Raw genomic sequence first — 14,322 nt, 5'->3', positions numbered from 1 at the left:
CAAAGGGGGGGTTCGAAAGAGGATGGAGTTAGGCTGTTTTCAGTGGTGGCAGATGACAGAACAAGGAGCAATGTTCTCAAGTTGCAGTGGAGATTGGATATTAGGGAAAACTATTTCACTAGGAGGATGGTGAAGCACTGGAATGGGTTACCTGGGGAGGTGGTGGAATCTCCTTCCTTAGTGGTTTTTAAGGCCCAGCTTGACAAAGCCCTGGCTGGGATGATTTAGTTGGGGATTGGTCCTGCTTTGAGCAGGGGGTTGGACTAGATGACCTCCTGAAGTCTCTTCCTACCCTAATCTTCTATGATTCTATGACCCTCTGGAATCACTGTAAAGGTACCTATTGATGGAAGGCCAAATTCTGCTCTTAGCTACAAGGATGTTAATCCAGAGTAAGATCATTGCCTTTAACGGAGTTACTCTGGATTTAGACCACTGTAAATGGCTGAGATCGTAAACCCCATGGGGCAGGGTCCTTGTCTATCACTGTTTATAGAGTGCCATGCACACCAAAGTTGTAATATATAATACATTACTACTACTAATCGCTATCTTGGAATAAGCCTAGAGAGCAGCCACTTAGCCGGGGAAGAATTGTTTGGTAGTTTGCATGCTAGCCCGGGACTTGGGAGACCCTGCTCTGTTGCAGGCTCTGTGTAAGATTAGACAAGTCACTTAATATTCAGACCGAGAGTGTCAGTTCCCCAAGAAAGAGTGGCAAGAGGGGAATAATAGTACTTCCCTAGCTCACAGGACAAAGACTGGGAGGTGCTCAGATATTATGTAAGTACCAGAGAGAGGGTGTGTTGTAGAAAGAATTACTGCCAAATAACCCCAGGATATGCAAGAAACAAAATAAGACTCCCCCTCCTCCACATAGATATTTACCTGGCTGTTTGGATTGCTCAGTTCAAGGTCCAAAAAGAATGAAAACAGCAAACAGAGAGAATAAATATAGTGTTGTTATTAATCACAGTCTCATGACAACACATCAGCCATATGTGTGAGCTCATGTCAGAACATAGATTCAGCGCTTAGAAGAGGTCTTAAATCCTTTACCTGTGTTAGCTGTGGGAGTTCACTACATAGATTATACTCCTACTTAGTAAGCAGAGAGGTCAGTGAGATATGCAACCCACTAATACAAAGGCATTTAATACATCAACTCTTCACTTTTGTTTTGCTCCAAATCTAGGGTCTCCTATGTGATCTTTTTGGCTGTACCCCATTTTTCTTTATGGACAAGCAGCCGAGGCTAGAGGAATAAGCTATACCCGCAAAACACTTGTACCGGTATAACCGCATCTATGCTCGGAGAGTTTTGCCAGTATAGCTGTTCTGGCAAAAGTTTTGAGCGTAGACTAGTCCATGATGTGGCTTCCCCGGTCCAGAGATCAATTGAGTCTGAAGTCTCAGTCTGATTCAATCAGCTTGAATAGTCAAAGATGCCTCTTGTGTGAAACAATCACAGGGTGGAAATGCTGTTTCCACATCATCAAGCTGCTTTTTCAGGCAAACGGAAATACTGAATGGGATCTTAAGGCTCCACACCCTTGTGACCCTCCAAAAAAATATCCAAGCTTGGAACAGCCCAGCAGCCTCTGCTCACACCAGAAGACAGCCCTGTAGACTGACTGAAGGACAGGTAGCACACAACAGCTGCAGTCCTTGCCACTATGTGTTTCCCATATTTCCCAGGAGCTTGGGGCATCTCAAATTAGACTCCGAATTCCTGAATTCTTCTTTTGTGAATGGTGGGGGAAGGGAGGAAGTGGGGGTATTTTATTTCTTTGGGTTATCGTGCAGCAGTATTAGGGCCACATTTTTAAGGTGGCTTCAAACCAGTCTTTGATTTTGTGCCTGGATAAATGCCCCCCAAAAGCTACGGGCACACTGCTAGGTGGTCATAGGGATTGTGAACATTAATATTGCCAGCTTCATTATTTGTAGCACCCATCTGATTTTACAGGCACTGTGGCCGTGGTAGACGTGGTCTCTGGGTGTGAATGTAGTTAGCCACTCAGGCCTCCACCTGCAAATTCCAGGAAATAAATTATGTCTGTGCCCGGTGCAGAACGCTGATTAAAAAAAAAAAAAAAATCAATGGGCAGATTGTTTCTTAACAAAGGTGTCACTTTATTTAGGACGAGGGTGGGAAAGCGAATGTTGTGGATAAGCCCTGTATGCACAACGAGCGAAATAAATCATCAATAACGTAAACTAACAGGCTACATTGTTCAGGCAGCAGGGCTGGGCCCATCCTACCCAGTGCTCAGCATAGTAGCAGCAGTTAGCCAGGGATCAGTGAGACCTGGGTGCGTGGCCGTGTGCACAATGCAACACCTCTGCCCCCGTTCTCCTTCTGCAGCCTTTCTCCGGGTCAGCCTCCAGCCTGGGGGCTCTCTCTGTGCTACATGCCATGGAGTGACCCGTTCCCACTTTGACCCTACCTCCCCCTTTCAGGGATCCTCTGGCACAGGGAGGCAGGTTACATGAGAGAAGGCCCATAGGAATCTTTGTTCCCAAAGGGCCTCAAGCACCATCTGGAGGCTGGGATGGTGTGACCAGAGAAAACCCGAGTCACCCATTTTAAATGATTCTTTTTACCTAAAACCTATTAATCATCACAGAGCTAGTATTGATAACCACATACGTCTCTCCCTGCCACCCTGAGTCATCCAGACAGCCCTTCCAGCTGCCTGGCACACCCACTTGCTGCGTCCTATCTCACGGTAGGGCCAAACTCCAATGCCCTAACTCATGCTGCATGGCGCTTTCCTTCGTGAACAGTGGGACAATGTGCTACTCAACCTGAGTTAAACTAACTATTAGATTGCTCTTTCGGTGCAAGGATTGCCTTTAAATGTGTTTGCACAATGCCTAGCACAGGAGGGCCCTGATTCTGAATGCGGCCTCAAGGGCTGGTTACAATACAACTGATACATACTAATAGAGAGGCAGCATGCTTCAGTGAATAGAAGCTCTGCCTGAGAGTCAGGAGACATGGGTTCTTTTCTGGCTCTGCAACTGACTTGCTGTGTGCCCTTGGGCAAGTCACTTCACTTCTCTGTGCTTCAGTTTCTCTACCCGCCCTTTGTGTGGCTTCTCTATTCAGATTGCATACTCTTCTGGGCAAGGATGGACTTTAGTGAGGTGTTTGTGCAGTGCCTAGCACAGTGGGATCTTGATCTCTGTTGCAGCATGCTGGCATTACACACACACACACACACACACACACACACACACACTCACTCACTCACTCACTCCCCCTACATTAAAAGAATGTTTTGAAGATTGCAAAGTCAAGCACTCAGAAATCAGAAAATGTCAGAATTAAAGTTGCCTGTGCAATCTTGATTTAGCCTCTTTGTGCATATGTATTACGCTTAGAGCTGTGCAAATAAGTAAACATTCATTTTGTGGCCTGAACCAAAACAAAAACTGTTTTGGATTAACCTGAAATAACTTTTCTTTGGCAAAATGAACCCTCTCCCAACATTATTTTGGAGTTGGCCAAAATGCTTTGTTTGACCCAAAATGATTTTGTGGGAGGGATCAATTAAATTTAGGCAAATTTCAAAATGAAGTTGTCTGAAAATGAAAAAACACAATGTTTCATTAAAAAAATTAAAATGAAATTTTCCAACTTTTAAAAATTTTGTATTTATTTGTTCTGCCAAAACTATTTGCCGAATTCAACATGAATTGGTTCATAATTTTGGTTAATCTGAAACTACGGTTTTGGTGAATAAAATAGTCGTCCAATTTTTTTTGTCCAGCTGTAATTATGAGAGAGTCTGTAATGAGATAATCACATATTATTTTTTCCACAGGATCCCTGCCTAATTCAGTGTTAATCACCCCTATTTAGAACAACAATGCTTGAAATGGCACATGCAGAACATGTGAACACACAGTTTTGAAGGTGTAAATAACAGCACACACCTTTCTGTGGGCACAAAACCAGAGGCTGGGTCTGAAAACATGGCCCTTAATCTTCACAGCTACTGTTCAAGTGCAGCTACTACATAATCAAGAAAAGCGACAATAAAAATGACATCGTGGTGCTCCTAATCTATTCCCCCTCAAGGACTCCCATATCAAATTGGCTCACTTTACAAGTCAAAACAAGTTGTCTCTAACTGTCACCACTGCCTGGTGTCTGAAAATCAAGCTGTTTTCTTTCTGCTTTGCACATTAGCACCAGATACAAAGATCCCAGACTCTGAATGTAATTGGCAATTCTCTTGATGATGCACAGGGTAAAATAGAAGGCAGCTTGCTCCTCGGCTGCGATATTGGATCTGGAACACTGACAGCCGTAAAAACGATCTGTCACTTAAATAACCAGATATTACGTGACTCAGAAGATACAGAATGAGGAGAGAAGAATAGGACCCAGGTGCTGTTTTTCTTTGCAGTCAGATTTCTAACCAGACTTTAAATGTTAGGGGGAGCCAAGGAAAGTGGTTGAGAAAATACAGTCATGGGCACATTTGCTGCAAGAAGGTGCAGCTCTACTGGGTGACTGAAAGATGTGTACAATAGTCCTGCCTGGGGAAGTGGTAAAGTCCCATTGCTTGGGACTTTTTTAAAAAGTAGGCTGGACAAACCACTAGAAAGTAGGGGCAATTCTGCAATTGGCATGGGGATGGGAGTGGATAACAGGCTGTTTCCGTTTCTACAATCTGTGATTCTAGGGGCCAAATCCTAAAATGGTGTCAGTTTCAGACCCCTTTACAACACCGGTGATTTCCTTACCCATCAGTAGGAGAAGCTGAAGTAGGCTTGAAGAGAGTCTGAGTGTCTAGATATCTAGGTTAAAGAGAAAGGGAAGGGCCTAATTTACACCATTCCCTACATCTGGCCCTATGACTTCAGTGGAGTTGTACCCAGAATTTGGCCCCATGGCTTTGCAGAACTAGGACTGATTGCAAAGCTTTCCCTCAAGGTTTTAGGGAAATGATGGAGCAAGCTGACCAATGATCTGAATATGTGCCTTAAAAGTGAGCCAGATCTCAGCTGATGTAATCAAGGGTCGCTCAGCTGAAGTCAGTGGAGCCACATCAATTTGCATCAGCTGAGGACCTGATCCGATATACTTAAAACAACCCTAAATAAATGAAAACTTCAGCTTAAGTGATTTCTATTGACGTCTACTAATTTAAAAGCAGGCGGGGAGGTTTTCAGGGCAGAGAAGAGGTTGTGGGATAAATTGAAAGGACGGCAGGGCACCATCCCATGGGGCTTTGGGACAAATACTTGTAATGAAGTGGTTCAAACTAAGGCAAGATTGTGGCTGATCCCTGCACAGGTGTATGTGTGGGGGGACACATGCCAGGAACACCCTCCCTTAGTGCCCTTTCACAAGGGCTGGCTGTGATCTCAGTCCCTGTGCTCTCCTGCTCATTGCCCCCGTGCGCTGGCCAGTGGAGAAGCACACACGTTTCACCCCCTCACCCTCTAATGGAGGTGTAACACCAGGCACCCTTCCCCACAGGCCTGGGAGCCTTGGTCTGTCCATAAGACGCAATGCTTCCCAGTGCTTCCCTCGGGTCAGCACAGCTGGGCACAACCTTCCACGCAGGGATGTAGCGAACAGCCATGAGACAAATCAAAGCTGTTGTATTTTACACTCAGGAAATTGGCTTTGCTACTGAAAGCCATCAGGAGGAACTCACCGTTGGTCTTTTCCACTGTAGGCGACTCAGCTTGTCTTCTGAGAGCAGATTGGGACCAATGGAACTGACATGTGCTGGGAAGGTGTCATCTTCAAACAGCAGGCCTCGGCTCAGGCAGTAGTCTCTCAAGTGGGTGAAGTCCTGATTGTTAAATTTCTGGGGGCTCTGAAGGCTTCCAGTCCTCCCCTTGGTTTGCCAGCCTCGCTCTAGTTTCTGATACGGGCCAGGGGCAGGCATCATCATGTCTCTATCCTGTGAAGGAGAAAGAGTGTCAGCTATTGTTAACTGCCCTCCAAGCACACAGGGAGTGCCCAGAGCAGATTCTGGAGCAGCAACTCACAAGGCTGAAGGAGGTAGTTGTGACAAAATCCTTCCTAGCTGGACATGCCTGGGGAAAGAGAAAATCCCACCTGGTTTATCTTAAACCAGCTCTGCCATTGCTTCAGATTCAATTCTAAGTCTTCCTGGCAGACAGGCAGAGCAAACTGTCTGGGAAACACTGAACTACTATATAGATAATCTAAAAGAACATGGGGTATGTGTGTGGGTGGGTTGTGGGGGGCTGGACAACAAGGGAGGGAAGGGAAGGGTGTTTCATGAGAAGCCATGGTAACCTAAGGCATTTGTAGTGGGCCCAAAAAACACTTTCCGCTGTTGGTTACTTTTGTGCACAGTGTATTTTTGTGAGAGTTTACTTTCATTTTCTGAGCTCCTTTGACTCATTTTTTGAATGTTTGGTGGCTTAGTCCACATTCAGATGCATACGGCTCCACCATTCACTGTGCTGCTGAGAGTGCTAACCAAGACAAACACCCCTCCAGCCATTGCCCTGCCTTGGGGTCTGGTGCAAAGTCCATTGATGTTAATGGAAAGACTCAGGGATGGCTGTGTCTTAGGATCAATTTCTCAAATAACTAGGAGGCAAAAATCCAGACCTAGATCAAAATCTGCATTTCATCCACACCTTCCAAAGTCTGAGGGATTTAGATCCATTGATTCAATTGGAGAGCTGAGTTAGGGTTTAGCGTGAAGTTTAGAGTCATATCCAGATTTGGAAACCCACTGCCCTGCCCAGATTTGGGGGTGTTCTCATGTTGTTTGGGTCCATCTCAACTAGGAGTGCCTTTTCTTCTGCGCAAAGAGCAGCTGTCAGCTGGGAAAAGCGCTTCCTCACACAGCTGGGTGAGACTCCTCATTGGGTGCAGTCATGAGCCAGATGCATGCAAATGACTAGTCCTGATGCTAGACGGAGGGATTCTGTCTACTTCTGGGCTGATGCAGCACTGAGCAGCGCTGCTGGTGAAGAATTTAAGTCGATGTGACTCTTGCTGCGGGCCCCTTCCCCCTTAGGATTGCCAAAGAGCACAGAAGTAGAACAGCTTGTGAAAGCATCACCAACAGTCAGGAATGATAGGGAAGAAAGGTTGAGGGCCACCTCAGAAGAACCCTCTATATTACCAGCCCTGAATCCACTGATATGGGAGCTCAGACAAACAAGTATCCTCCCGGGTCTTCTGCATCATTTTCCAGCTCCATTCCTGATCGGGCCATGAGATGAGGAGGGAGAGGGGCAGAGGTTTCAAAGGCTCCAAGGCTTTGCCAGAGCTCCAGAGTTTTAAAAAGCAATTGGTTCCTGACTTTGTTATTCTGCACAAAAGCGGAGTGTGAGGATTTTTGTTTGTACCGGTCTCATGGCCTTCCCAAAGTCTCATGTGGGCACAAACATGCATTCACACACTGTCACCTGGGACCTTCTGTTATTGAAAGAACACTCATTCAGAGGAATAAAACCTACTTAGAGCCCCTTGCTTCACAAAGGCTCTCAAGGGCTTTTTTATCCCAAGCCACATATTTCTGAGTCACATTTTAACCCCAGTGTCATTCTGGTTTTAACCTAAGCCATTTCACCCTTCTCTAAAAGTATTGAACATTCCTTTGAGTCCTATCCCTTCCAACAAACACAACCCACCTTCCCTCGAATTCCATTCCAGCCACCTTCATTCACAGCATTTTGTTTTTTAAGCCCACTGGTCACTTTGGGCAGATGATTCATAGATTTTGAGGTCAAAAAGGGACCACTGTGATTATCTAGTCTGACATCCTGCATAACACAGGCCAAATGGCCTCACCCAAGTGATTACTGCACAACGTCTGGCACTTCTGTTAGAGTATAGAATATATTTTAGAATGGCATCCAGGGTTGATTTAAAGACTTCAGGTGACAGAGAATCTACCATCTCCCTTGGTAATTCGTTCCAGTGGTTAATTACCCTCACTGTTAAAAATCTGCATCTTACTTCTAGTCTGAATTTGTCTGGCTTCGGCTTCCAACCACTGGATCTTGTTATGCCTTTTTTGCTAGATGAAAGATACTTCTATTATCAGATGATCATCTTTATTGGTCGATACACTCCCAACACTGGGTAAGGAGAGCAGAAGCACTGCTATTCAGATGAGAACCTGGCTTCTGGTTTTGTTGTGAACATTTCACACAGGATTATTAAAAACTTCATCTAGATTCACTGAAACTGCTAATATAGCTTCCCCATGTTTTAGAAAGCATTATTGCCCTTCTAGGTAGTTAAAGTCCTTTCCTCTTAGGGATTTAACAATCCCCTGGAAAGACTAGGAGTGTCTTGTCTTGTTATTGAATTTAAAAAAGCAATTTCATTTCAAAGAAATCAGATGAAATTCAGAAATAGTCCTCAGCTGACATAGAGAAAGAACATTCCTTTTTGGCTTGCATTTTTCAATGCAATGGAAATAAATCTCATGTAATGTACCATAACACGACAGGGAATAGTTTCTCCTTAACAAATACTCATTTGAAACGGTACCTAGGCCTTGTGCATGCTAAGATCTATTTCCCGCAACAGTGTTCCAGCAAAACTGATTACTAATTCCACAACTCAAATTAAAACTAACAGAGCTTGAAGGCTGGGGCTGACGCACGCTCTCTCTCTCTCTTCTGACGGAGAACAAGGGTTTTTAGTGTGCGTGTATGTGTTTAATTACATTGTTTAACACACTGGGAATAATTTAGCAACTGGCATGTAGAAGATAAGGCAGTTAAACTACCCTCCTCTTGCAGAATAACTTCATCAGCTTTGCAGGAATCATGTATGTCTGCGCATGTGCATATACAAGCAAGATATTTCTCTGTCTGGCTGAAATTCACCCCTGAAAGAGAGCCTACACAAGGCCCATGAACCATGTGAGTTCCACTTAAACTGGCAGGACTCAATCCTTCACCCACTGAAGTCAACTTCAATGCGTAGGAACAGACACTCAGACCCTTTTTTTCTATTGCCTTGCACTGTGCATAGTTATTTACACCTGTGCAGAGGGGGCACAAAATGACACCATTTTGATCTGGCAGCTTCTTACAATTGCTTTCCACTAATGTGAAAGACTATGCAAGGTGCAGGGCAAGGGTGAATCAGGCTCTTGGGGTTTAAATGAGACTTGCGTGTGTTGTGTTCCCCTTGTGCTGGACCCCTCCGCAAGGAGGAATTTCACTCTGAGCATTAGAAGGTTTCTTTAAACCAACGTCTGTGTTTGGAGGGAGCAAAGCATGGCACTATGAAGATCCCGAAATGCCCTCCATCATGGACAACCACAGATTCACAGGGAAAGACGATGCTATCTAGAAGAGGTAAGTCAGATAGGCAGGAATCCTATGAAAATATAATAAGTGATCGTGTAATTAAGAATCAGAGGGGTAGCCATGTTAGTCTGTATCCACAAAAACAACGAGGAGTCCGGTGGCACCTTCAAGTCTAACAGATTTATTTGGGCATAAGCTTTTGTGGGTAAAAAACCCACTTCTTCAGATGCACGAAGTGAAAATTACAGATACAGACATAAATATACTGGCACACGAAGAGAAGAGAGATACCTTACAAGTGGAGAACCAGTGTTGACGAGGCCAATTCAGTCATGGTGGATGTGGTCCACTCCCAATAACTGATGGAGCGGTGTCAATACCAAGAGAGGGAAAATTGCTTTTGTAGTGAGGCACTCCCAGTCCGTATTCAAGCCCAAATTAATGGTGTTAAGTTTGCAAATGAATTGTAGCTCTGCAGTTTCTGTTTTTGAAGGTTTTTTTGTTGAAGTATGGCTACTTTTAAATCTGAGATTGAAGTGTTCTCCTACTGGCTTTTCTATGTTACGATTCCTGATGTCTGATTTGTGTCCATTTATTCTTTTATGTACAGACTGTTTGGTTTGGCCAATGTACATGGCAGAGGGGCATTGCTGGCACATGATGGCATATATCACATTAGTAGATGTGCAGGTGAATGAGGCTGGGTCCTATGATGGTGGCGCTAGAGTAGATATGGGGACAGAGTAGGCAACGGGGTTTGTTACAGGGATTGGTTCCTGGGTTAGTGTTTCTGTGGTGTGGTGTGTAGTTGCTGATGACTATTTGCTTCAGGTTGGAGGGCTGTCTCTAAGCAAGGATTGGCCTGCCTCCCAAGGCATGTGAGAGTGAGGGATCATTTTCCAGGATAGGTTGTAGATTGTTGATGATGTGCTGGAGAGGTTTTGGCTGGGGGCTGTACGTGGTGGCCAGTGGTGTTCTGTTATTTTCCTTGTTGGGCCTGTCCTGTAACAGGTGACTTCTGGGTGCCCGTCTCACTCAGTCAATCTGTTTCTCACTTCCCTGGGTGGGTATTGTAGTTTTAAGAACACTTGATAAAGATCTTGTAGGTGTTTGTCTCTGTCTGAGCAATGGGAGCAAATGTGGTTGTATCTTAGGGCTTGGCTGATGGATCATGTGATGTGTCCTGGATGGAAGCTGGAGGCATGTAGGTAAGTATAGTGGTCAGTAGGTTTCCGGTATAGGGTGGTGTTTATGTGACCATCACTTATTTGCACTGTAGTGTCCAGGAAGTGGATCTCTTGTGTGGACTGGTCCAGGCTGAGGTTGATGTTGGGGTGGAAATTGTTGAAATCCAGGTGGAATTCTTCAAGGGCCTCCTTCCCGTGGGTCCATATGATGAAGATGCCATCAATGTAGAGGAGGGGCACTAGGGGACGAGAGCTGAGGAAGCATTGTTCTCAGTTAGCCTTAAAAGTGTTGGCATACTGTGGGGCCATGCGGATACCCATAGCAATGCCACTGACTTGAAGGTAGAAGTTGTCCCCAAATCTGAAATGGTTGTGGGTGAGGACAAAGTCACAAAGCTCAGCCACCAGGTGTGCCGTGGTCTCATCAGGGATACTGTTCCTGACAACTTGTAGTCCATCCTTGTGTGGAATATTGGTGTAAAGAGCTTCTACATCCATGGTGGCCAGGATGGTGTTTTCAGGAAGATCACCAATGCATTGTAGTTTCCTCAGGAAGTCGGTGGTGCTTGAAGATAGCTGGCAGTTCTGGTAGCGTAGGGTCTGAGGAGAAAGTCCAAATAGCCAGATAATCCTGCTGTAAGAGTGCAGATGCCTGAGATGATGGGGCGTCCAGGATTTCCAGATTTATGGATCTTGGGTAGCAGATAGAATACCCCTGGTCGGGGCTCAAGGTGTGTGTCTGTGTAGATTTGTTCCTGTGCTATAGCAGGGAGTTTCTTGAGCAGATTGTGTAGTTTCTTTTGGTACTCCTCAGTGGGATCGGAGGATAGTGGCCTGTAGAAGGTGGTGTTGGAGAGTTGCCTGGCAGCCTCCTATTCATAATCCAACTTGTTCATGATGATTACAGCACTTCCTTTGTCAGCCCCTTTGATTATAATGTCAGAGTTGTTTTTGAGGCTGTGGATGGCGCTGCATTCTGTACGGGGCAAGTGATGCTGTTTGTTCACAATTTCAGCCTGTGCACGTCTGTGGAAGCACTCTATGTAGAGGTCCAGTCTGTCATTTTGACTGTCAGGAGGAGTCCACGCAGAATTCTTCTTCTTGTTGTGTTGGTAGGAGGGGTCCTGTGGGTCAGTGCATGGTTCAGTGGTGTGTTGAAAATATTCCTTGAGTCAGAGGTGGCAAAAGTAGGCTTCCAGATCACCACAGAACTGTGTCATGTGTGTGGGGGTGGTGGGGCAGAAAGAGAATCCCCAAGATAGGACAGACTCTTCTGCCGGGCTAAGGGTGTGGTTGGCTAGATTAACAATATTGTTGGGTGAATTAAGGGTACCACTGTTGTAGCCCCCTGTGGCATGTAGGAGTTTAGATAGTTTACTGTCCTTTTTCCCCTGTAGAGAAGTAAAGTGTGCATCGTAAATGGCTTGTCTCGTTTTTGTAAAGTCCAGCCACGTGGAAGCTTGTGTGGAAGGTTGATTTTGTAAGAGTCTCCAGTTTTGAGAGGTTTCAGAGTAACAGCCGTGTTAGTCTGTATCCGCAAAAAGAAGAACAGGAGTACTTGTGGCACCTTAGAGACTAACAAATTTATTAGAGCATAAGCTTTCGTGGACTACAGCCCACTTGCATCCGAAGAAGTGGGCTGTAGTCCACGAAAGCTTATGCTCTAATAAATTTGTTAGTCTCTAAGGTGCCACAAGTACTCCTGTTCTTCTTTTTGCAGTTTTGAGAGCTTATTCTTGATCTTCTCCTGTTTGCTGTACAGGATGCTGATCAGGTGGTTCTTCAGTTTCTTTGAGTGTGTGTGGCACAATCTCTCACCATAGTAATTAAAGAGAGTCTCATAATGCATATGCACAAGGGTGCTGAATTAAAGGTGCACAGGCAACCTTCATTCTGGCATTTTCTAACTTCAGAGTGCTTGGCTTTGCAACCTTAATGTTTTCTTTAATAGCATTTTTGGTGCAATATTATATACCTCACTATTCAATGGCTCTTTCTGCAGTTTTCCACGGAGTCCAAAGTAGAAATAAGGCAGTAAGCAAGAAGGAACATTTTTTTCCTATTTCCTATTTGAACTATTCAGCCTCTTCTATTGCTCTTCAGAAAGTGTTCCCAATCCCCCTTTTAAAAATATTTCCACCAAATGTTGGCCTGATTGGCTCTCTGTCTCTTAGGGGAAAACAACTGAACTTAGCCTTATAGGTTGTTAGAATTCTGGGAAATCAACAAATCCTGCCCACCCGTATTTCCCCTCCCGCACTGTAGCTGCATTTTTAACCTTGACTACAGCCTGCATTATGCAATCACAGGGAAAGTCCTTTTTAATTTATAGACCCTGTCCTCCAAGGATCTCAAAGCCCTTTATAAACACCAGTGAGCTAGCTTCACAGCGCTCCTCTAAAATGGGAAACCATTACTCAATTAACACACACACACCCCCACTGGGAGGCAATGTTGTGCAGCTGTACATGTGCTCTGTGTGAAAGCCAATAATGTCTCTGGACATCAAGACAAAATCCACAATGCTATTGTAAGTCTAGCGGATGTCACCTTTCCAGTGACACATCACTCGGCCTTCCAACTCTTAACTGTCCATGAGGAATTCTCATATACAATTCACAAAGTCAAATTTCCTTCATTTTACATATACAACACAGGACATTGACAGTTACCTTTTTAGTGCATCATTTAACTACAGCATACTGTGCAGTCATTGTTATCTTAGGATCTCCACTACCAGTTACTTCTGACAACTTACCATTCCACAGGGAGGTTCTTTAGAGGAAAACAAACTCACCTTGCTTCTTTGAAAATGCCGCACTCTCTCGCGCTCTCTCTCTCTCTCTCATTTTGGTGTCATATAAGTGAATCCTCCAGGTAACATTATACCTCCAGACTAAGTTAGAATCCCAGCCCATCTCCCCAAGCCAAATCCCTTTCAATGCGTCTGCGATGCTTTTCGAGTACTAATATTTCTCCTATTTAATCTTTAAATAAGTAGAACAGCAAAGTGAGCTTTTACCTGTAATGCCTCCAGCAACAAGGCGACAGATGTGTGGTTTTCAGTTTCAGTCCAGTGCTGCTTTATACAAGAACTGCCCCACCTCCTTGAGTAAACACTGCCAGGGTGGATCTCAGTTCAGGACCAAGTATAGAATCCACTGTGCAGGTGCAGAAGGGTCATAGTACACATCTCTTCTATCTGACCTCCACAATGACCTTGTTTGCTCTCCTATACAAGTTGATGGTTGGTCTCCTATGGTTTTTGTTACAACAGAGCAAGGTTTGTTGACTGCTGCCAGCTTTCACTTAATCGGTTTTCTTCTTGGCTCCACCAGGAAATGCAGGCTCACCACAAAGTGTGAAATCTATGATCGTGCTTCATTCTTCCACCTGTAATACAAGAAGTAGGTATTTCAGGCCAATACCTAGTAATGCTTAAAATCTAATTCTAAATCCTTCGCATAACCATAAGTCTGGTTCTGCATTGTCTTGCTCACTCGAGTAGTTCAATTTACTTTCTATGGTACTGCTAGCGTGAGAAAGGATTACTCATGTGAGTAAGGCTTTCTGGGATTGGACCCCATCTTAACACAGCCTGAAGCCAAGGCTTAAAAATGCACCCAGTAATCGTCACATTTTTGGGACCTCCCAACCTGAGGCATCTGAAAATCTGGCCCTTTTAAGAGGAAATGTGCTCAGTGCTTTCTGAAAATCAGGCTCCCTTAAGGGGTCTTTAATTAGACACCCAAAAATTGAGCCAGCCAAATCACATATCGCTTTTGAAAATCTCAGCCTTCAATTTTAATCTTAACTTAAGGCTAAATGATATATAGGTGAATTATAG

At 44.6% G+C, this 14,322-nt stretch overlaps 1 protein-coding gene across 1 annotated transcript in view; it reads right to left on the bottom strand.

The window, feature by feature from the left end:
• CAPN13 (calpain 13) overlaps nucleotides 1–13,541 on the bottom strand; it is a 60,973-nt gene extending 47,432 nt beyond the window's left edge. The window contains exons 1-2 of the mRNA XM_054024478.1: nucleotides 13,498–13,541; nucleotides 5,682–5,933 (exon numbers count right to left, since the gene is read on the bottom strand). Coding sequence (XP_053880453.1) covers nucleotides 5,682–5,924 — 243 coding nt within the window. The 5' untranslated portion in view covers nucleotides 5,925–5,933; nucleotides 13,498–13,541. The remainder of the gene's footprint in view (nucleotides 1–5,681; nucleotides 5,934–13,497) is intronic.
• Nucleotides 13,542–14,322: the final 781 nt, after the last annotated feature.

Source organism: Malaclemys terrapin, chromosome 3 (genome assembly GCF_027887155.1).
Source record: "Malaclemys terrapin pileata isolate rMalTer1 chromosome 3, rMalTer1.hap1, whole genome shotgun sequence".
In the NCBI taxonomy this organism is placed as follows: Eukaryota; Metazoa; Chordata; order Testudines; family Emydidae; genus Malaclemys; species Malaclemys terrapin.
The sequence above is the reverse complement of the archived record's forward strand: the minus strand, read 5'-3'. Positions and strand labels throughout refer to the sequence as shown.